This window comes from Austrofundulus limnaeus, unplaced genomic scaffold (assembly GCF_001266775.1).
Source record: "Austrofundulus limnaeus strain Quisiro unplaced genomic scaffold, Austrofundulus_limnaeus-1.0 Scaffold65, whole genome shotgun sequence".
In the NCBI taxonomy this organism is placed as follows: domain Eukaryota; kingdom Metazoa; phylum Chordata; class Actinopteri; order Cyprinodontiformes; family Rivulidae; genus Austrofundulus; species Austrofundulus limnaeus.
In genome coordinates, this window is record NW_013952467.1 from 497,543 (window position 1) to 521,904 (window position 24,362).

General features: G+C 40.1%; 2 protein-coding genes across 3 annotated transcripts in view; one reads left to right on the forward strand and one right to left on the reverse strand.

Moving 5' to 3' along the window:
* Positions 1–754: 754 nt before the first annotated feature.
* On the forward strand, positions 755–6,689 carry LOC106518680 (somatostatin receptor type 2). The gene is made up of 2 exons (XM_014010052.1): positions 755–1,306; positions 2,670–6,689. The coding sequence occupies exon 2, from the start codon at positions 2,715–2,717 to the stop codon at positions 3,822–3,824; it is 1,110 nt and encodes a 369-aa protein (XP_013865506.1). The 5' UTR covers positions 755–1,306; positions 2,670–2,714; the 3' UTR covers positions 3,825–6,689.
* A 736-nt stretch (positions 6,690–7,425) lies between these two features.
* Positions 7,426–24,362, reverse strand: part of LOC106518679 (ubiquitin carboxyl-terminal hydrolase 22) — a 29,171-nt gene continuing 12,234 nt past the window's right edge. For both annotated transcript variants that reach the window (XM_014010051.1, XM_014010050.1), the window contains 12 exons: positions 23,313–23,445; positions 20,532–20,645; positions 20,338–20,439; positions 18,830–18,996; positions 17,278–17,437; positions 13,443–13,548; positions 12,188–12,346; positions 11,193–11,319; positions 10,593–10,684; positions 10,166–10,228; positions 8,642–8,791; positions 7,426–8,554 (listed from right to left, as the gene is read on the reverse strand). In XM_014010051.1, the coding sequence (XP_013865505.1) occupies positions 8,512–8,554; positions 8,642–8,791; positions 10,166–10,228; positions 10,593–10,684; positions 11,193–11,319; positions 12,188–12,346; positions 13,443–13,548; positions 17,278–17,437; positions 18,830–18,996; positions 20,338–20,439; positions 20,532–20,645; positions 23,313–23,445 (1,416 nt within the window). In that variant the 3' untranslated portion in view covers positions 7,426–8,511. The remainder of the gene's footprint in view (positions 8,555–8,641; positions 8,792–10,165; positions 10,229–10,592; positions 10,685–11,192; positions 11,320–12,187; positions 12,347–13,442; positions 13,549–17,277; positions 17,438–18,829; positions 18,997–20,337; positions 20,440–20,531; positions 20,646–23,312; positions 23,446–24,362) is intronic.

Below are 24,362 nucleotides of genomic sequence, written 5' to 3' on the forward strand. Positions count from 1 at the left end.
AATAAACAGTACAAAAACAATAGGCCTTCGCAGCGCTTAGCTGCTCGGGCCTAATAAAAAATAATATTGAGTTGTGCTTCACAATACAGTAACTGAAAGGGCAAGATTTTTAAAGATTAGGAAGTGGAATGCTGAGCTCAGCTGCGCTCACTCAGACAAAACTCTAAATGAAAAAAAAAAAAAACAGAAAGAGACAAACCACTGCAGTAAAGTCATGGATAAGTTTTGACATTTGGTAATGTCAGCAAAGGATTTCTTCTGACTGATTAATAAAGTGAGGATCTTAAGAACAATTTGATCTTTCCCCCATCCATATCATCTTCACCCACTTTTTTCTTTCAGGTTCACAGGGTGGATCACCGGTCACTGGTGCCCATATCCAGCTGTGCCAGGGGTGATCCATCAAAGAGACACAAAGAAACAAACGAGACAACCATTTACTGTCTTACTCAGACCTATTGCGACAAGTTAGAGTTACCACTTAGCCTATATCATGTGAGGAAACCTGACCCAGAGAAAACCCACACATTTATGGAAAGAACAAGGTCCCTGGCCGGGATTCAATCCCATAACCTTCTTAAGAGGCAACAGCTCTACCAACTTAATCACAGTGCTAATTTGAGGTTTCAAAAATACAGTTCCCCTGTGATTTGTGTGTGAAATACATCAAATCAAACCAATCAGTTTTGCACTTTGAATTCATAACTGGACATTTGAATTGTGCAACAGAAAACACGTTTTTTTGGCATTTTTTATTTAAGATGAAACTCTTTTTCTTGCATTAACTTGTTCATTCCTTGTTCAGTTGTTACCTCTAAATATGCACTTTGCTGTCTAAAAGCTTTCACTTTGCTCAACTGCCTCCTCGCGCGCTTCAAAGGGCTGAATCATCCTTTCAGGGGGGAGCTCACCGTCAACCTGCTCGTCCTTTTACGCAGAAGCGAACCTCCTCCTCGTTCAGGGGTGAGAGGCTCCTCAGGAGCACCTCGGCGCTGTTCACGTGCGTCCTTTAACATCCCCGCGCGTCCTCCAGCTGGAGACAGTCAGAGCGCGCGGCACACCGCGAGCGCATCGGAGCTCTGTCCACGTTTTTTTTCCCCCACCTCCGTTTTCTCTCTGTTCCAGTACGCAACTCATTATGGGATTCTTGAGAGGAACATTTAAAGTGTCCAGAGTTTTTTTTTCTTTTTCTTTTTCGAATCAACTGAAACTAACTTGGTGGACATTTAAAGATGAAGACAAACCTGCAGTAATGAGACACTTTCACGCATAAAGAAGTGGCGCATTTCGTGGAAAAAAAATACAGGTAAGACCATTTGAAAGTGCTCTACCTAGGCTTGCATGTACAAACTGGAAGCGGTATTAATATAATTAATTCTCAATGATAAAAATATGTATTTAATGGTTGGATTTTATTTTATTTTTTATTTTATTGAAGGGGGGTGGGTGAATTACATTTCAAAGTGCACAATCCAAACAGAAATCTGGGCTGATCTGATGTGTGCAGAGTTTCTCAACACAGTTAATGACTGACATGACCTCGGCAGTTTTACTTTGCTCTCAGGGAGGCTGCAAATGACCTGAGAACACAATGTCTTCAGCTGAATGTCCAGACTTCACCGGTGACGCAAATATTGGAGCAAATATCTTTATTCATTTAGTAAGAGGGAGAACAAGTATCTCCAAAGCAACTTTTTCATATGTAACAGTAATGACCAGTATATTATTTATGCGTAATGAATTTTTTGTTTTCGCTTGAAGCTGATGAGATTCATGTTTTTCATTTCTATAGCCCTTTGTACATTATTTTAGTGTCATCTGTTCTGTGCAAACGAAATATGTTTATTAAATGGTCCAGTGTCTGATTGGACAGATCCAAAAAGGGTTATTTTCTGGTTGTCAGAAAAGAACCTTTATGTGTCACTGAGTTCAAACATTCCTTTCAGCAACATTTATTCACCGAGCACTCCCCACAGCCCAAACTATCCTGTTGCTGCAGAAAAAAAAAGACAAACGGGCATAATAAAACCACTTATGTTATTGGCTCTGGACAAAGTTGTCAGATCGTGTTCGCCTCCTGTGTGCCGGCAGTGAATCTGACAGCAGCCAGGCTACTGGCACTGCTGTGATTCTCCCTCATTCAGTTTGGCTGGGGGTTCATTTACATCCATGCCAAGTCCTAATTTAAAAAAAAAAATCAAAGGTCAGAAAAAAATTCAACACAGCTGTCAGCGTGTGAAATGGGGCATTTCCTCCTGGAGAACTTGTGGTTTTTCTGTGGGATTATTTCCCCTAGTGGCAGTGGGGCTGGCACACAAAGAGGTCTGGATCCAGCTGAGCTCCTCTTTAAATGTGCCGTCAGTCAGATCCGGTGATCAAGATGTAAAATCAATAAATTCCCCTCAGAAATGGCTGTGCTTATGCGTGACTGAAAAAAAAAAGAAGTATTCCATCTCAAAGTGCTGAGCATGCAGTATTGTATGGTGTGTGTTCTCACACACGCATAGTGTTATTGCAAAATGCCACGTCACAGTCAGTCAGGTGGACTGGGTCAAATCAAAAAAGAAAGATTATGTTAATATTTGATGGAAAATATCTGTCTTTTCTTTAATTTGCTGGGATAAAATCAACACTTAAATCTATTTTCATGCTTTTTTCCTTTTGTGCAGATAGGATGTCATAATCAACGTCAGACTGGCGGAGACTGCAGCATCATGGACCCCTGGAGTTTCCCATCCCCCCCTCCGAACTTATCAGAGCACTACATGTACGACAGCTTCATGCAGGGAAACGAGTCCGGCGTCGGCGGGAACCACACGGACAGCTTCACCAGAACCAGCACGGTGGTCATCACCTGCATGTACTTCCTGGTTTGTGCGGTGGGCCTTTGCGGAAACGCGCTCGTCATCTACGTCGTCCTGCGCTACGCCAAGATGAAGACGGTCACCAACATCTACATCCTCAATCTGGCGGTGGCAGACGTGCTCTTTATGCTCGGCCTGCCATTCATCGCCATCCAGCTGGCGCTGGTCCACTGGCCCTTTGGCCTCGTGCTCTGCAGGGTCGTGATGACTGTGGACTCCCTGAACCAGTTCACCTCCATCTTCTGCCTGATGGTGATGAGCATTGACCGCTACCTGGCGGTGGTGCATCCCATTAAATCCACAAAGTGGCGAAAGCCTCGCATCGCCAAGACTATTAATGTGGCGGTGTGGGGGGTGTCGCTGCTGGTTAACCTGCCCATTGTGATCTACAGCGGGGTGATCACGAAGCCCAACGGCTGCTTCTGCACCATCGTGTGGCCCGAGCCTCAAGAAGCTTACTACACAGCGTTTATGTTCTACACCTTCATCCTGGGCTTCTTCCTGCCCCTCATGGTCATCTGCCTGTGTTACCTGTTCATCATTATCAAAGTGAAATCCTCGGGCTTACGCGTGGGCTCCTCCAAGAGGAAACGCTCCGAAAGGAAGGTAACCAGGATGGTGTCCATCGTGGTGGCGGTGTTCGTTTTCTGCTGGCTGCCTTTCTACGTTTTCAACGTGACCTCCGTGACGGGCACCATCAGCACGACGCCCATTCTGAGGAGCACCTTTGCCTTCGTGGTGGTCCTCGGGTACGCCAACAGCTGCGCGAACCCCATCCTTTACGCCTTCCTCTCGGAGAACTTCAAGAAGAGTTTCCAGAACGTTCTGTGCCTTAAGAAGGAGGTAGGGCTGGATGAGGTGGAGCGCAGCGACAGCCGGCAGGACAAATCTCGCATGATGAACGACCCCACGGAGACCCAGAGTACTTTGCTGAACGGCGACCTGCAGACCAGCATCTAAGATCTCACAAACACACAAGAAGAAGGTCAAAGAAGTTCCTCTTTAATCAGTTTGCTAAGGACCCCATGTTCCTTTTGTCAGGTTCCTCAGTTCCTCACGTATCTGTAATAAAAAAAAAACATGGTTCATACAATTTTCTTCAGCTTGGTGCAAATGAAATGTGGTTGACACCTCTCAGTACTCTGTGTAATAGACCTGAGGACAGATAACAAACACCAACACCCACTTGCAAAGGGTCCCCAAGGAAACATGGATTTTTTTTTCCTGGAGACACCGGATTATATATGTTGTTTACAGCTGAGGGCCTGGGCCAAGTTTCCATATGTTTGTTCTGCTGAGTTTGAAAATCACAGCAAAACAGAATGTGCTTACATCATGTACATAACCCACTGTTGCAGAAAGGGGCTTTATCTACAAATAACTGCACAATAAAACAGCCAAAATCATGTTTGAAGTCAGACCTTTTGCCATTTTCACTAAATCAGGATTAAAACCACCAGAATGAGAGTCAGAGCTGTGGTGTCACAACCTAAATGTGTTCAGCAAATGACTACTTCAGGTTCGTGTCACAGTTTTCCTCACTGCGCTCTAGTTTCATGCATAATTCAAGTTGCAGTTCGATAACGACACAGGTGGTTCCAAATGAAGTGATGTACTAAAGACGTATAAAAAGTGACAAAAAATGTCCAGTTTTTAGTACCTTCGGTTCCTGTGGGGCAATGTTTTGTGTCACTGTACAGTTTGCAGATGTTAGTTACCTCATTTTCATGAAAAGTAGGATTATGTGACTCTAAATTATTTAATATGAATCCCAAGATGTGGCTTCATGTTTTTTGTGTGTGTGTTTATCCCAGCGCATGAAACCTAATCCGATAATGTTTCAGGAGTGACGGTGCTCATCGTGGTCTACGCAACTGCCAAAAGATGAATTGTGTATGAGAGGCCATCACTGATTTTTCGTGTATTTAAGACAATATGTTGCTAAAAAAGAAAGAAAAATAAGATGAAGCCCCAAAGATGTGAAATGCTGAAATGCTGTCTTCTTTTATTAACCTGTTTTTTTTCCCTCTCCTGCTGCCTCAAGTTGCAATTTTCTCACAACCTGCAGCATTTCGGAGGCGACAGTCCGAGTTGAAGTTTTCTTAGACGCCAAGTGGCTGAGTGATGTGAATTTGCGAAGGGCTAGAACGCTCATCCTCAAGAGAGGCTGCGGTGTTCCTTTATCACCGTCACGGCGCTGCTCCGCAGTGGAGTCCACACTTCGCCCTGACAACATGCGTGTCTCCCTGTCTGCTGCCAGAGTCAGATTACTATCTGAGTGATTTATTTACATTACATGTGGAGGCTTCCTCGCCATCCATCAAAGCAAGAGAACGGTTCGCATGAATTCACGAAGGATTGTCGCTGTGTGCGCGTTGTGTTGGTGCACTTTTCCCAGCTGATACAAAACACAATAGACAGATGCTGTCTGGAAACTGTTCATATGATACCTATCCACTCAGCCCACATCTGTATAATCAGATTACATTTTCTATCTTTGTATTGATGAATTGGGTCGCTTTTGTTAATGTTGATAGATACGGCTCATCTGTTGTGTCCTACATTTCTATGGCAACAGTGACCAGTGTGTGTTATTTGTACAGAAACGGTCCTTGCGATAAGAGACAACTTCAGGCACTAATTATGCATGCAGACATTTCACAGATGCCTGAAGAAAAGAAAAGAGAAAAAGATAAACATAGCACTACACTAGGACCATGCAGTAGAAGCAAACATTTGAAAAGCTGTTTTGTGTATTCTAGTGTGGTCCATAATGTAAGCCAGTGTATACCAGACACCAAGCATTATTGTAGCAAAAATCACAATATTATAATTCATAAGGTCTACTTTTAGCAACACTTGCTGTTTTTCACCTTGGTGCATTGTGTAGCCAATTTTCTTCTTGCCATTTGTTTAATCTGTTTTAGCTCAGTGCGGTTTCCATTAAGTTGAACTGTTTCTGTACAAAGTTTGTATCATTGTATTTGTCCCCTGGCTGTACCTCTTTATGCTTAGTTTACAGCAGAATAAAGGAGCGTCTGTGCACATTTGTGTTGTAATAAATAACGTTTTCATTTTTTTTTCTTTGTGAAACATTTCCTCTTAAAATGAATTAAATATTCCAATTAGGAGCCAATTCAAATACTGCAAAAACAAACTTTTAATTAACAGTGAGAACTTTACATCAATTTAAAGTTTGAATTTCCACATCTCCATCAAAATAATTAAATGTGTAAAAATCACAATTAAAATACAAGATGGAGTCCCATCAGATATTTTCTGGTAATATAGTGCCTTTTTTATTTTAGAAATACGCAGCATTTCAGAAGAGTGTGGGGAAAAATGAATGTAAAGCTGTTTCATATAAAGAATAGCATTTTTAAGTTTATTTTTTCACTCTGGAATGTTTTATGCCTCAACAGGAGTTTTTAACTAGTATTTTTTTTTGTCTGTGTTGTGCTTCTAAAAGTGGCCACAAAGTGGCGCCATCATCATGTGTATAAGGTGCTCAAAGCTCACACACACAATCTTTTACATCTATACAACTGAATGTCTTTTTATTCAGTCCACGAAGTCTTGACAGTTTTATTTCATATATATATTTCCTTTTCTTGCCCTACCATGAGAATACCTCGGCAGTAATGCAGGAGATATATATCTGACATGTTTATTAAAAAAATAATAAACTGACAGGTTTGGCTCAGATGCACTACAGCGCTTCACCTCTCGGTCTAGTCTTAGCGCAGAGGAAAGATGAGAAAAAAAAAAAAAAAAACAGCACACCACATAGACATTCCAGTTTCGGTGAGAGTTTAATAACTGAAACAGATAATGAACCTCTCCTCTTCCTTTTTATTTAATTTTATTTTTTTTAACTGTTTCCCTGAATGTCCTTGGATGGTCTTAACTGCACCGTGATGCAACAGAACCATAATGTGAACCATCAGACAAGTGCTTCGACTCCACCAAAAACTGCAGCAGACCAAAAGATATGCATGTTTCATTGTGATTTCAGCAGCAAAACAAAAATGTGTTCACCCCCCACCAAACTGGCATCACTGCATGACAGATTAGGGCGTCACTTTTTATTTGTTTCTTTTCATGAGGGAATATTGTCCTCTCTGTACTCCCCATATAATTACAGTCAGTGACCCTGATGTGTATGTGCATAATCTATAGTGTGACTTGACAGCGTACTTACTGGAACAAGTTTAGCGCACTGCAGAGGCAAAACAAATCACGAACCACACTTATAGAGACGTTTAACACTGATGGATTCAGAGCCAGGCTGTGGTCAAATAGTCTCCCATGTGCAATGAGTTTTACCCTCTATACAATCTCATCCACTCTTTCATTTCAACTACAGAACAAAAAATCACGACTGGGAGCAAAACCTTGAACCGCAATTTTTTTTTTCCACGTACTCTGGTGTGAGATCAGTTGCATGCAGTGCTGTTAAATTATTTTTCTTTTCTGTTACACAGAAGGCTCAAGGTGTTCCTTCAAACCCTCACATAAAAAAGGACCAGATCTGGTGTTCACGAATGAGTTTTTTTTTTCTTTTGAGAATGCCACATGTAACCCAAAGCTCATATTCAGCAAATGATTTCCAAACATTAAAAGTGAGCCGATGAATCACCGCCATTATACCAACGATTCCACAAGAATGAAAGTATAATATGGCTAAAAACAAACAAACATACAGTGAAAACAGTAAATAAAAAGTAAAAAAAAAAAAGTTGCTAAAAAAATAGATATTCCCTGCCCTCAACCAGACTTTAAAAAAAAGAAAATAATCAACACAGTAAATAAATGAACATGAGAACGCTCAGGTCCAAATCTGTTTAGTTTCCATGGCAGCGCTTCAGCAGCAGCGTCGCTGAGCTCTCCCGTGTTTTCATTGCTCTTTAAAAATAGATGTTTACTAGATTCATACAGTATTTCATAGCTAATTTCACAAATGATACGTATCATAACCATACCTTTAAAATGTCCTTGCAACGTTCATAATACATTGATTTATATAGAATTTTTTTCCGCTTTTTTAACTTTTTTTTTTATTTTTTTTGCAATCGGTCCTTTATGCATATGATGACGAACTGTTCTCCATCACCAGTGAGTTAAATGCTTGGTCAGATGAAATGCGAGCACCATGGCAGAGAGCTGTTAAGGTGTTTTGGGGTGGGGGTTAGAATACTGTAAGAAAAATCCAGATGTGTCTGAACGGTGCCACTGCAGCAGAAACAGGAAGTGACAGAAGTTGAAGGGTAAGTAAGTGTGTGTGTGTGTGTGTGTGTGTGTGTGTGTGTGTGTGTGTGTGTGTGTAGGGGGGACTTTTCCCTCTGCCCAAGACTAAGGTGACGATGCCCGACTCCTCCACCAGCTCTCCTCTTAGTTCGGTTTTGTCAAGTTGATGCCAAGAAGTAGCTCAGTGCTTTTGTTTTTTTTTTTGTTTGTTTGTTTGTTTGTTTGTCATTTTCTTTTGCATGATTTTGCATGTCTGTTTGTCCTGCTTAGCTGGAGGAGCAGACTGCTAGTCAAAAAAAAAATTTCAGGTAGGTTTGTGTGCTTGCACTTCATCCTGTCCCCCAGTCTTTTGACTCCCTCCTCTGAAGAAGTGGCTCTTCATGCTCGGTGGTCACAGAAACTACTCATACTCTAGGAACTGTTTATGATAGAATAAGAGATACCTAACAGAGAGAGAGAAAAAAAAACAATCAGATCAAATTCCATACCAATATTTCCTTGATCTGTTAAGGTTTTGGATTCATTCTCACCCTTCGCTATCAAGTACATCCTTAATGCTGGCCTTGGTGATGATGGCGTCATCACATTTGAACCACTGGTCTTTGTGTTGACGGATGAAGCTGGTGTAGTGGCCGCTCTCTAACGTGCCCTGGTGGTTGACAACAGCAAACAAAGAATACCTGAAAAAAAAAATCAAAGAAAGAAATTAAGAAAAATAACGACCTCATGGTTCCACCTCACTCAAAGACTGCTCAAATTAAAAGGATCCCCGATTAGTTGTAACATTAGACTTTATTAGATAAATATATTTTAACTGTAAAATAAAGACTGTAAAAATACTGTAGTTTTGTAACTTTTTAAAAATGAATTTTAACACGGATGGAGCCATTTTATTTACACATAAAAGCATTTTGGGTAAACGATGACATGGATAGGTCCTCGGTGCGAGCGAGCTATATCCACCCTGAAGGTTAATCTTGGACAATATCTGATGATCGACTCTTTTAAATGAAACCAGAGAGCGTTGACAGAGAGGAGAAGATAGAAATGACTCAGCCTGCAACTGAAAATATGGATGGAGGACAACAGAGCTGCTTCATGGAAGAACCTCAGCTTAACCTGCTAGCCTTTGCGTTAGCGCCGATGCTATATTGCCTTATATGTATTAGCTTGGTGCTAGCGCGACAAACTAACAAGCTAAACTGAGGTCCTCCATCCATATTTTCAGTTGCAGGCTGAGTCATTTTTGTGTTCCCCTCTCTGTCATGTGGATGGAGGACCTCAGTGACGAGAGGAGAATGTGTAGCGCTGAGCTAATACATATATATGGTGATAGCATCGGGGCTAACGCTAAAGCTAACAGGCTAAGCTGAGGTTCTCCTTCCATGAAGCATCTCTGTTGTCCTCCATCCATATTTTCAGCTACAGGCTGAGTCATTTCTACCTTCTCCTCTCTGTCTTTAAAAGAGTCGATCATCAGATACTGTCCAAGATTAACCTTCAGGGTGGATATAGCTCGCTAGCAGCCTCACGCCGATGACCTATCTACGTCATCATTTACCCAGAATGCTTTGTGTGTAAATAAAATGGCCCCGTCCGTGTGAAAATATTTTTAAACTTTAAGTTTAAAAATTATGAAAACTAAACAGCCTAGAGTATTTTTACAGTCTTTATTTTACAGTATAAAGTCTAATGTTACAACTAATCGGTGATCTGTTGTAACCTAGTGTAACCTAGTGGATTAGTTGTAACACTACAACTAATCATGGATTAAAATAAAACAAACACAGCTTCCTCATCTCAAATCATCTTCATCACAAGAAACTGTTTCATTAAGATAGTAGATTCCTAGTAAATGTCCTGGAAAGTGAGAACTATTGCAACAACCTTAAATGAGGAAACTAAGCAGCTTTTAATAGGCTTCAAATTGATTTAATTAGAAGACAGTCACAGCCGGATTAATGAGGTCTTTAGCACATGCTGCTGTTAAAAAGCTGAGATTATTTTTAGGGCTTCCAAATTGTGTTAACACAACCAGTTGCACAAGTACTCACTTATTGTCATTGTTTAATACTTCAACTGACTGTTGATACTGCCCATTCATTCTGCTCTCTTTACTGTAAAGGAAGAAGGAAAAAGAAAACCAATGCGTTAGAGGTCCTATTATGCTCCGAGCAAAACATTTAACTGAGAGATACAGAGCCACTAGGTGGCAGAAGAATACAATTTATGCACGGTTTTTCAGGCCTGCAGAAATAATGATCCTTCTGGATGCAAAAAGCTGCTGCTGCATGCTCATCTGATACCAATAAGATTTCATAGGGAAAATTTAATAAAGCATTTTTGTCAAAGATGCATTTTCAAGCTTATAGTACACTTGTGGACAAAATGAAAGTGAATCCATTTTGCTGCTGCTGGATGGGGAGAAAAGACGGCTCTGTGATAGAAGCAAAGCATTTCTTAAGTCCTCTGGAGTCTCACCTGGACGCCATGAAGGGTGTCATGTCCAACTCTAGAGGAAAGGAAACGTACGTCGTAATCTTCCTCCGCAGTTTAGCAGAGTGCTCAAACCGCTAGGGAAAATAAAAAAAAGAGGAAAGAGGCAGGAAAGTGTCAAGAAAAAATGGTTTTATTATAAAACACAAAAATAAATAAATAAATAAATAAATAAATAAATAAATAAATAAATAAATAAATAATAAAAGAGGATTTGAATGTTTATGTTCCATATATAATTACAGCCCTAAATTTATTTAAGACAATTAATTAAAATCTGTTCCAAAGACAATCATTACTGCATCATGCGGATGATAAATAAAACATGGACAGCTGAGGGTTGAGTGAGTCATTAGAACTACGGGTGTCCTGGGACAATACATGAAAGCACTAAACTGCAGGAGGCGAGGCAACAACATCAACAACAACAACTGCACTGAATTATGAACACACTTACACTAAGAGTCACGGCAAAATCTTAAAACTGAACAAGAAAAATGAACACAACAATATTTAAACCACGCTAAACTATCTTAATCATAAGTCTCCATTGTTTTTGGAGCGATGGCAAAGAACGTGACTTACTTTGAGATGGAAACACGCTACGATGGGGAGCTTCTTCATTGTCAGCTGTTTGGTGGACTCCTGGTAACTATGGCAACCACCACACTTAATTTTGGCACTGCTTCCGAGATGCTCAGGACGTGTAAATCTGTAGAGCAAAAAGATAAAATAAACGTGTTTAAAAAGAGAAGGATGGATGTTTTTCTTTTTAACCTGTCTATCTATCTTATCTCCTTTTGTTTTAAATAATGTGAAAAAAAAAAACATTTTCAGCCTTTACAATTAGACAGCATTCAGATTGCATCAGAGTTCTCTAAAACCAGAAATCCTGCTGGTCTCGCTAATGCCTCCATTGCCATGGCAACAGCAACAGCCTGCTCTGTACCTTTAAGAGACTTGCTGCAGCAAGTAGGGGTGTGTGAGGTGCTGCGGTAAAAAAAATGTCAGCAGGAACGGAGGTGAGAAAACGAGGGGGGGGCGAGACAAATGTGAGAGGTAGAGACTGAGGGCATGGGTGGGGGGGGGGGGTAGTGATGGAGGGAATGAAACAAGCTGAGGAAAAGTGAAAACCAAATTGCAAGAATGGAGATTTGAGAGGTCACACCTGCTCCGTCAACCTAGTGAAGGGAGAAGATGAGATCCAAACAGGGTTGTTGTGAGTGAGCAGGCAACATGTGACGCTTCATACAAATGAAATGTGTTTGTCTACTATAGAAAGAAAAAAGGGATGTGTGGGGTGTGGTAATACTTTTAAAATGTGATGAAAATCATTTATTTCTGCCCAACAGAGCATAAACATGATTAGTGCTCCTGTCCATCAGAGGAACAAAAAACCATAACAGCACAATAAAACGGTCTTACATCTGTCTCGCCTTTGATTTCGTGCCAAAAAATACTTCAAAAGCTAATTGGTTGATAAATTATTTTGACATTTGAGAATAAAATAAAAGGCAAGGGGAAGAAAAAAAAGAGAGAGAGAGAAAAGTGACAACTGCCGTCAAAGAGAGAAGCTGTACCTGCGCAGGCAGTCTGTGAGTGTGGTTGATCCTGACAGGTGGCTCTCGCCATTTACTGTGCTGCCATCCCCTCCGGGGCTCAGGGGCCAGAAAGGCGTAGATGAGCCTGGCAAATCCAGACTGATGTCCCAAAATGGGTCTATCGTTGTGGAAACGCCACTTTAAAGAAAATAAAACAAAAAAAAAAACCAGATAAAGAGAAGAATGTTAGTCCAGGTCCCAGGTTTAATAAATGGAGTATGGGTTAGTCTGTTTGTCACTTATTACAAATGATGAAATGATGATGACAGACATTATAACACATGAGCCTAAACTGACACCGCCTCTGGATTTTGATCACGTTTTTTTGTTTTTGTTTTTTTTTTAATTCTGCTGGGAGATGAAAATTGTGCGTGTGCATTGTATCCACAGTGATGCTGCAGAGTCATCTGTGATTCAATGAAGGGTTACATCAGAGAAAATTGGCTTTGCAAAAAGGAATTTCTATTATTAGAATGCAAAGACAGTGATGGACTGTAGCCCCGGCAAAAAATGGTGGCTTCCCAAGGAGAGTGCACATAAATATGTAGTTGTGTTTACAATGACGAGCTGCTGCACATTACTGTTGTTGACGAGATGACTCATGATTTTGTAAAACCCAGAGGTACTAGTGGGAGGTCAATAAATCAAACCTACAAGCATTTATGGTGATGAGATGCCACCCTTCAGTAGCATGGCCCCATTAGGTTAGCTCCTTTGTTCCATCGCCTGATATATTCTGGTGTTTAATTGTTTGGCCACTTGTAATTTGTTAACGGGGCTCTTCAGAGAAATGAAGAGGCACAGAACCGAGCTGAAAGTTCTGCATCGACACTCTCCTTTCGCTGCAGATGTAGATATTATCACAATAAGCTGGACCCAGTTTCCCTGCGAGACTGGGCAAGGTGCTTTGCAGTTCAGTGCAGCATGCATGTATTAATGCGACAGGACAGCTCTAGGGGGGCGGCGAGGCAACGCCTATATCGTGCTGCTGTCTAGACAACCTCTATTAAAGTAGCTCTGCAGGGACCGGGTCTAGAAGAAGAACAGCAGGGAGGACACAAGCTGCCCATCTTCTTGCACATATTGAGAAAAAAAAACAGAGTCTAAAAGGACCTCCACAGTGGTGAGAGAACATCAGGGAACAATTCACAGAAGAGTAAATATCAGAACAGAGAAAGCAAAGGGAGTCATGTGTTGCTTTGTTAGACTGATTGAACACGTCTTGCAAACTTACTGGCAAACTTGACAGGTAACATCTGACTGTAGGCCCCCAGTGAAGATTTGGTCTATGATGCAATTACAGTGATTTGGATTGTTGGTCTTTTTCCCATTGTCGTCTCCTGCAGGTAACAAGAGAACGAACAACGTAAAAAAATTATATAAAAAAAAATCACATCATTTTTCGTTAATTCATTTAAAAGGATAGGGCACACTAACTAATGTTCAAAAATATTAATGTGCCAGAATTAGCACAATGGTTAAAAGTCATCAGTTGTCCAAGCAAAAAAACAAGCAGTTTATAAAACAAGTGCATAAAAAAATACAACAACGGATTAAACAATCCATAAAACAAAACACACAAACATCTCACTCTACAAGGTTACACAATTAAATGAGTCTTAATTTACAAATGAGTACAAAACTGATTCTCTTAAGCCAAACTTTAACTATCACAGTAGGGCTGGGCAATAAATCAGTAACAATGCATATCATGAAAAACACATGATCAATATCAATAGAAAATGATAACATATCGCTACATACATATAAATCCATTATCAATAGAAAATACGTCAGATAGAATGTTGATAATTTCACTGAACTCTGATCCAGAACCACACAACATTTTGGTGTATGTAAGCAGAGAAAATGCTTTAGAAAGGTTAGTGACATTAACTAACTCACTCCCTCTTCATTAAGCTAACAACAACCTGTTGAGTAACATTTGCAGTAGCAGTTTCATGTTTCGCCTCAGTGCCTTGCTTAAAAATAAAGAACGATGTGGAGTAAAATGAGAAAATGAGTTAAACAGCTCGAGATTGAACTGTGGTACCAGTTTTGCAGGATTAATCAGCCTTTTTTTGTCCTGGTCCTTATTTTAAATAGGTAAACCAAAAAAACCTAATCAATAATTATTGATACAGTGGTTTGCAAAAGTATTCATACCCCTTGAACTTTTCCATATTTTGTCACATTACAACCACAAACATAAATATATTTCACTGGAATTTAATGTGAAAGACCAACACAAAGTGGTATACAATTGTGAAGTGGAAGCAAAATTTTACATGAATCAAAACATTTTTTACAAATAAAAAACTGAAAAGTGCGACGTGCAAAAGTATTCAGCCCCCTTTTCCCTGAGTGCAACCAATTGCATTCAGAAGTTGCCTGATGACTGCTAATGACTCAAAAGGGTCCACCTGTGTGTAATCTAATCTCAGTACAAATACAGCTGCTCCGTGACGGCCTCAGATGTTGGTTAAGAGAATATTGGGGAGCAAACAGCATCATGAAGTCCAAAGAACACACCAGACAGGTTAGGAATATGGTTTTGGAGAAGTTTAAAGCAGGCTTAGGTTATAAAAAGATTTCCCAAGCTTTGAACATCTCACAGAGCACTGTTCAATCCATCATCCGGAAATGGAAAGAGTATGGCACCACAGTAAACCTGCCAAGACAAGGCCGTCCACCTAAACTTACAGGCCAAACAAGGAGATCACTGATCAGAGAGGCAGCCAAGAGGCCCATGGTGACTCTGGATGAAATGCAGAGAGCCACAGCTCAGGTGGGGGAAACTGTCCACAGGACAACAATTAGTCGTGCACTACACAAATGTDGTCTTTATGGAAGAGTGGCAAGGAGAAAGCCATTGTTAAAAGAGAACCATAAGAAGTCCCGTTTGCAGTTTGCCAGAAGCCATGTTGAGGACACAGCAAACATGTGGAAGAAGGTGCTTTGGTCAGACGAGACCAAAATTGAACTTTTTGGCCACAATGCAAAACGCTATGTGTGGCGGAGAAAGAACACTGCACATCACTCTGAAAACACCATCCCCACTGTCAAATATGGTGGTGGCAGCATCATGCTCTGGGGGTGCTTCTCTTCAGCAGGGACCGGGAAGTTGGTCAAAGTTGATGGGAAGATGGATGGAGCCAAATACAGGGCAATCTTGGAAGAAAACCTGTTGGAGTCAGCAAAAGATTTGAGACTGGGGCGGAGGTTCACCTTCCAGCAGGACAACGACCCTAAACATAAAGCCAAAGCTACAATGGAGTGGTTTAAAAAAAAGAATATTCATGTGTTAGAATGGCCCAGTCAAAGTCCAGACCTAAACCCAATTGAGAATTTGTGGCAAGATCTCAAAACTGCTGTTCACAAACGCTCTCCATCCAATCTGACTGAGCTTGAGCTGTTTTGCAAGGAGGAATGGGCAAGAATTGCAGTCACTAGATGTGCAAAGCTGGTGGAGACATACCCTAAAAGACTTGCAGCTGTAATTGCAGCAAAAGGTGGCTCCACAAAGTATTGACTCAGGGGGGCTGAATAATTTTGCACATCGCACTTTTCAGTTTTTTATTTGTAAAAAATGTTATGATTCATGTAAAATTTTGCTTCCACTTCACAATTGTATACCACTTTGTGTTGGTCTTTCACATTAAATTCCAGTGAAATATATTTATGTTTGTGGTTGTAATGTGACAAAATATGGAAAAGTTCAAGGGGTATGAATACTTTTGCAAACCACTGTATTGACTGGTATGAAACACTTCTATTGTGATACATTTTTCAGCTAAATCGCCCAGCCCTGTATCACAGTCTCAGATATTCTGATGTGCTCCACTAACCGATGTCCCCTTTCGCCCAAACTCTTCTCTCCATCTTGCTATGACAGAGTCCCCTCTAGTTTGAGATCTGGTATTTATTCTGTTGTTATACCTCTACAGCTGCGTTTCCATTGCAAATGTGTGCAAAACTTTGTTGATATTCTGTTAATGTAAAAAAAAAAAAAACAGTTTTGCAATTGTGGTGTTTCCATTAAGTAAGAAATGCTATTAAAGTCACGCGTGAATACGTTTGTTCTCGCGATAAGTCATTACAAACATGGCGGCGATGGATGTAAACACATAGCATATTGCTACCACGACACTAGCGCTCATCATCAGCCATCAGAGGACATGTCGGCATCTTACTGAGGCTTTCGAGTGACAAGCTCCTCATTCTTGGGAGCGACTACGTATGCTGCGTTTTTGGGAAAATGTAGTCGGTGAGTTTAATACTTTCTTTTACTACTTCAGTGATTTTACTACTACTTCTACTTCCTGTTGTCTTTTTAACCAGTAGAAACAGCTGGTTGTTGATCATGTGACTCCCGTGATGCGAAAAAAGTGTTTCCATTGCAGTTTTGCGAAAAACACCAATTTCGATACGGCCGATACCACCTCTTCCTAGCGCAAAAACATTTAGTCGAAAAACAATTTTTTTTCAAAATTGACGTGTTTCCATTGAACAAATTTATTTTCAAAATTCTAATTTGCTCATTTTCATGGTCAATGGAAACGCAGCTTATATAAAAGAGTAAATCAGCAACAGCAGCAGCCTCTTTTGCACATTTTAAAAGCTGTCTAGCATCTATACTTTCCTATTCACCAACAGACTCTCTGCCTTCTCATAATTGTCCTAGTTCTCTCTGGCCATCCTGAACAAGCCTAAGTGCTGGCTCTGTGTGTGAGTCAACCTATCATCACACTGCAGCAGGGCCTATTGACATTCTTCACACTACTTACTGGCTGTCCCCTTGGTATACACCATTGTTAGTCTCCTTCAGTATGTTTCTCCTGATGTAAGGCAATGTGTTCTTTAGGTAGCTCAACACGCCCAATCAGAGCCCGCGGGTAGCTCACTTTCAACTTACTGCACTGATTTAGTAAAGGCCGACTCTGTCCTTACAACGTTTGCCATTAAAACCCTACACTGAAAGTAAATATAAAAAAAGATAAATTCAGTGCATTTGAAGAGCAACTTTAAATGACATGAATCTTTCATTTGTAGCCATGTGCGAAGCTTACTGATGGTGTCTCCTTTGCAGTGCCGATGTAGCACATCGAGTGCTGCGATAAGGAATTCATGGGCATCTTGCTGCTCGTAGCCTGCGAGGTGACGTGCATGAGTCCACACAAGGTGGAGCAGCCGGAAGGGAATGTGAGGTGAACGGTGGCCCGAGTAGAACTGAGGGCAAAGAGGAAAAAAAATATATGTGAGAGTTGAAGTAAAAGTATTTATATTTGTCCAGGTATTTTTAGTCATGTTATTGTCAATCTCAAAACTTGATTTCATACTGGCGTCCAAAACGAATTGATTAGGAAAAGCAGAAATGCTCTGTTTTGTTTGCTGCGGACACAAGGCTAAATTCTTTGATTTTTTATCCAAGTAGCAATAAGAACGAATGTGTCACAAAAATAATTTGCAACTACAAATTTGTAAAACAGTCTTGACAATGAGATGGATATGAACATGTGACTAAAAATTCAAAAGATTGAAAAATATGACCCATCACATCCAAACGAGGATTAAGTCCAAAAGTGGAATGTGGAGAAATAGGCAAATATTGGGTTTTGATTTAACCATGTGCAAACATTGCATTTTGTCAAAATAAAATGAATCAATGCCTTTTCAATGTATCATTTGAATGAAGTGTCTGAAATATAATCCTAAAGAAAAATTTGAAGCATTTTCTTTTTTAGCAGTAGCAACAAAAAAACTGATTTTGAGGAAAAGCGCCTTAAAATTTTGAATTTTTCCCTGTCAGCTAGCAATTAATTTACATAAAATTAGGATTCAGACCAAACAGTAATGTATTATCGTAACCATCACAACAGATTAAGTCACATCTCTGGATAAGCTTATGATGTCAGAATGATCCAGGTATCAAAATGTAACTTTTAAAGCCAGGAATCTGAAAATGTAATTAAGTAATTTTGACCAAATTTGACTTAATCCTCATTTTGATATGATGGGCCACAAATGTGCTGCAATTTTTATTTCTGTATTTATTTGTGAAACTTCTTGTTCGACTGACTGGATTTTTCCACCTCGAAAGACAAAAAAAATAATAATAATAAAATACAAAAACCGACATGTGCCTCTGTGGGTGAAAGAGGCATGCCATTACCGACCTCATGTGTTATGTAGCTGACAGTTCAGCTGACTGAGAACGGATTTGGTTCTGTAAGTCTGTGCTGTTAAGGGTTAGCGGGGTAGTTGTGACTCAACTCATTATACATTAAAGCATCACTTGCCATCTGTGGGCTTATATACCGTGAAGTGAGAGGATGTATGAAGAAAGCCAGACAGTATAGGAGCTGACCAGACAGCCATTATGTAACACTTTAAGTTCATGAGCTTGTTAGACATAATGTACACTATTTGTTGCGAATGGCTAGGAATGACAACAAACTGCTGTGTATAATTGGGCAGAATTAAGGCGGAATTATAACATTTAGTTCATACACTTCTTTCAGGCAGCAGGTTTCTCCCATTTTGCATTTGACAAAAAAAATAAAAAAAATAAAAAAGCAGAGACTCAGCGTTCTGCTCCGATTGTTTAACTGTGCACCATACCTCCTGAAAGAGCTGCGACATCTCACACACCAGACAGGAGTTTGATTGCATCTCGCACTTGTGTCTGTCAGAGAGAAAAAAGTCTCGCAGCAGCGGTGTGTGTGTTAGCGCCTGAACAATACAGTTCATGAAACATGTGTTGCCCAGGTTTATTAGCCCTCGTAAACCTGCAGGACAGAAAGACAGTGGGAGAAGTGTGAGAACAACATGGCAGCGGCGTGGCACACTGTACTTCCCTCTGCTGGCAACAGGGGATTTTCAATGTCACCAGTGAGGCCTAATCTGTCTCTCGGCACAAAGCTGTGTATTTCCATATTGCCGCTGTCAAGCAAAAGCCTTCCCTCCATTTTTCAGCATTGTTACATTTTTGAATAAATCAAGTTACATTTGCTTATGCTTTTATGGATTACTTCCGAACCAACAAAATGTGTCAAAAAGAGCTTGTAACTCGTGACCACACAGTTTATTTAATTAACAAGAAAGGGGATATTTGTCTCATTTTGTGAAAAGCTGAATTTCTGGCACAAGGTTTCTGCCCAACATCGACTATATGAAATACCAAAACCTGACATTCGGAGACACTACATTTTCTTTGTCCATGCCCTGAGTGGTCAGAGCTAAACTGGTGGCAAAAGGGAGACTAACAATATGAGGTGGGTGTTTATAACATTATACTTTGTTATTGTAAAGATCTGACAGACTATAGTGTTGGCTCAAAGGAAGAATAGAGTTGAGATGAGAAAAAAATGTGTATGGTTTGCAGTTTGGATTATTGGTTAGTGAAAACAATGATGGTGAAATGAACCTTTTAATTATTTTAATCTATAGCATAATAAATTGTGCATAATCAGAAGGTGTCTGAATACTCATTAAATCTATTGGATTCATGACTGGAGAGTCAGCTCAGGTCTGCCAATAAAACTGTGTTTATCCTGGAGAGCCGTGAATGAATTCATTTAAAGTCTTTTACTGATGGCCAGCTGAACAGGTGAAACACAGCCAGGTCTTGGGACTTATCCAATTGAGCAAGGTTTGGGACTGGAAGATTGCACCCGCTGAGTGTAAACGTGTTACACTGCTCCTGGCATGCAAATACACACAATCTATTGTCAAGTCTGGCTGACGAGATAATCCGTCTGAAGATCTAAAGGATGACTGAGAAAGGAGTACAATCAGTCATGCGATAGAACGAGTGGGAGATAAAGGAAAGCAACAGATTATTGAGAAAACGTGACAGAAGGACAACAACTTCTGTGCAGTGAGGAACAACTACGATTGTGTTGTGTTGCGCAGCTATCTCTGAGGGAACATTGCGTTCTGCCTCTCACTATGCACTGCCTGTAGGGCTGCTCTGTGCAGTTGACCTTGGGTATTGCACTTAAATGCACGAGTGACCCCCAAGCACACTTGCACAGTGTACACACAGCGGGGGAAGCACACAACTGTCAAGACGTGAAAAACTCTACTGATTAAGATGTGCAGAGCAAACATTGCACTCTGTTGCCCACCTATGGTACAGTTTGTAGTGATTTTCCTTCTCTTTGGATTGTGTCGTAATAATTCTAGCTCCCTCTTGGTCGGCTCCCATGTTGTGTATTTCTCACCGATGCCTGTGGATACAAAAACAAACTGCAGTGAGATACACAACAAAATGATTTAAAAAGCTGCAATAATTTCTCAGCCATAGAGCAGACAAATATACCTTGCAGTTTCCAGGCTTTCCTCTGTTCCTCTTTGGCAATCTGTTCCATGTCTTTGTCGTATATGTAATCTTGACACACAAAACAATATATCCCACCGTATAATAAGTCTATAGCTGGAAGGAAGAGGAGACAGGAAGTATGAGAGATTACATGTTTTATTTCAAATAGATTTTGCAGCACAATAGAGCAGATCGAGTTTATTTGAAGAGCACTGGCTCATTCGTGACCATGGAATCGCACGCTCTAGTCTGAGCAATTATAAGAGATATGGCAGGAGCGGTGATGGTATGGGTTTATTTGTTTCGCCACTCCCACCTGTGCTTTGCACTAACACATATACTACAATCTTCCATCCTCAAAGTCCACAGCAACAATACCTCAGCTCTGTTGCCGTGACAACCTATTTTTAGTTTAACTGGACGCATTTCTGTTTTTTGGCGCTACCCACACTCAAAGTGAGCATCAGCATCATGTAGAAACCTGGTAACAGTATCGCATTGGAGTTTTATTGTCTTTTTTATTTAGTTCTGTATATGTCCAAAGTTTAAAACAGGAATAACGCCTGAATAGATGGGCAGCGTCCGTTAAGACAAGAATTAATTGGCTAAAAGAGCTTCACAAAACATGGAGAGAAACTAGTCAGCTGTTGTTCAACTGAGTGAAGGACAAGAACTGAAAGTGACAAGAAAAGGAACATCAAGGGGGAAAATATCAAAAAGACAAGCAGAAAAGGAGGTAAAAAACTAAAAGAAACGAGGATCTAATGAGATCTAAGAGTAAAGACATTTAGAAAAAAACAAACAAACATAAAAAGAGCCCTGAGAAGGAAGCTTGCAATCTTGTAGTCCTGCAAACAAGGAAGTTTGGATTAATTTGATTAGAGGCAGAGACGAGCAGAGTGCCAATGTCACAGTGGCTCTCGTGTAAAGCTCAAATCTCATTAACACTACAGCCCTGCACCTGGACTGTGTGTGTGTAACCTAACTGTTGCAGTGCAGTAAATCAATTAATTCCATTAAGATAACTAGAAAAGCCACATACTGTCTCCACATATTCTCGTTAGGGTAACATCCAACTCTTACATATTAGTGTCTTTTAAAGCATAATTAACATGTAAAAATGAGACTGGGTTTTAAATTGCAGTGGGTTAGTTAGTGCTACCTCTGCTTTGCCGCCACATAAAGGTTGCTGTAGCAGCCTAAACACATTGAATGACTTTGAATGTCCCCACTGGAACAGTAATATGCTGCAGTGGGAGTAAAGTTTGACTCCCTGACTGCCTACAGGAAGTAAAATGATGCCGTTAGTTAAACTTTAAGTTATTAGTCATTGTTCAGACCTGGCACTAACATTCAACCTGACTGCTCTGAACACAATTGGATACTAAATACAGATGTGAACGCTCTCAAAATAGACTTAAGCCACTTTCTACAGTGGTTTTTCCTGTTTAATTTAGATGGTTTCCTTTACTTCTCTCTCACCATCTGTCTTGTGTCTAAAGTCCAAATGATTTATAAACCTGAAAATACCAACCCATGCTCTGGAAGCCTTTTGAATGACAGGTGAAACGTTTAAGAAACAAGAAAACCAATTCAGTTGCTTTTTCTCCCCTTGTTTAAATATTAACATGTTCTGGATGAATAAGAATCTACACCAATATACATTATATTTTCAAGCAGTGACTTCCAACCTGGACATCAGAGATTAAAAGACTTAATTTATAAAGCTTAAAATTTTTAAACAAGCTAAAGTCACAACCCAAACTAAAGTCTAAGATCTTGATTAAGGTTATGAGGGGTAGAACATTGTCGACAAAGTTCCTTATATAGCCAGTATTTCAGCTTAAAAAAAGATATATAAAAAAGGTAAATCATAACATATTTTATCTAACTCATCACAATGGAATAATTTTGACCCCACTTTTGCATGCAGCTAAATGTCGATATGTTCAAGCTACCTGGGATAACTGTCAGACCATTAAAATGCAGATATGTAATGTAATGAATCTGACAGTTCTTTAACAGCCACTGTTTGATGACTGAAGGGTAGAGGCAGCACCAGAACCATGAAGACAAAATCTATATTTCAATGTAAAAAAGAAAAAAATTGTATAGGTCTTCTGGAGTCTCTTCTCCAAGAGACTTCTTCAGTCTCTTGAGTATCGTCACATGGGGGCAGGGCTTAAAAGCCTGAATTTTGCCTGAAACTCTCAGACTGAAGAAGTCTCTAGGAGAAGAGACAAAACGTTTCATTAGAGAAGAACCCGTCCAGAAGACCTATACAATTTTTTTCTTTTTGATTTTTTACCTGGATTACTGAGATGCATCAGGATATATTTCAATGTAGAGGGAAACGTGGATTGTGTCATGGCACTAGTTCACATTTCTTAAGTAATTAGCATTATTTTGGGAGAAGACGGCATGATGTTTTTGTTTTGTTTTTAAATAGTTGAAGCAAGGTGTTGAATTATGGTTTTCTTCTGTTTAGCTGAATAACACTCAAATAAATCTCATTTTAGCAGATGTATAGAAGGAATTGAGAAGATTACCAGCATGTCTTTGACATTATATATAGGAAGACACATAACACCATAATTTGTCACTGATAAGCACTCACACTTCATTGAGACACAAATAAACATGAATGTGAAGAGAATTACTGAAAGTGAGACTTTGCAAAATGAGGAAATAAATTAATAGGACTGTTTGTCATGTTGACCTTCATAACATCCCTTTGACCAGAACTAGAGTAAAGCCACACTGAAACAAAAAGTAGCTTACCTAGATTGTGTCTTTTGTTTTTTGCGTGTTCGTGGATGTGTTTCTTTGTAAAACAGCCAAAAAAGACACAGTAAAGACAAGAGTGGAGTCGGTTCAGGTGGGCGCCACACATGTGACAGATGCACGACTTGGCCTGTAAAAAAACAAAAAAGAAAGAACAAGGGAAGGACGGGGGAAGATTGGGGGAGGACAAAGGAGAAAAGAAAGTGAGAGCATAGAAGGAGAAGATGGCACCCTTTGGATGAGTGGTGTGCATACAGAGTGGAACTCTCTGCCAGCTGAAACAGATTTCTATCTTCCAGTCACTCACATAAACACTTCAGAGAACACATTGCTTGAATAAACCTGATATGAAAGCAGACTGATGATTGCTCGGCCTGTTGACAAATCTAACAGAAGAAAACCAACATATTTCCACGCAGAATTTTTCACCCTCTAACATACTGGCAATGATGGGATTTAATGCTTGGCAAGCACACTGGAAGATGCTGGCAAAATCTGTCAAAAGCACAAACCACATCAGCAGTAGCAGTGTGTAAGATTGCTTTGACTTCTCTTTGGGAGTAATCTGAGAAATTGTGCATTAGAATGCATGACACCACTGGCAAATCTGCACAAAGACAATCTGTGTTCTTATGAACAATTCCAAATAAATGGTAACACTGGTAAAAATGGCACACCCCTATACAGCACCGCTTTTAACCCCACCCAGGTTCTGTAAGGCGCTTTCAGTGTTTCTTATTCATCCATTCACACTTTTCTATTCTCACTCATATCAATAAACATAAACATAAACATATCGAGGGCAGGGAAGAGTTCAGTGTCTTGCCCAAGGACACTTTGTCACGCCAGGGATCAAACCCCCAGTCCTGGAAGAAGAAAGGTCTGCCAACTGTGGATGAAAATGTATCTTTTATGTTACTGATTCAAAAAATATTTCATGGCTGCAGTACATCATCCACACAACAAATACACTGCAGATGTCACGCAGTCCCCAATGCTTTATAAACATTAGTAGCTCTTTTTCTACATATACATACATTATATATA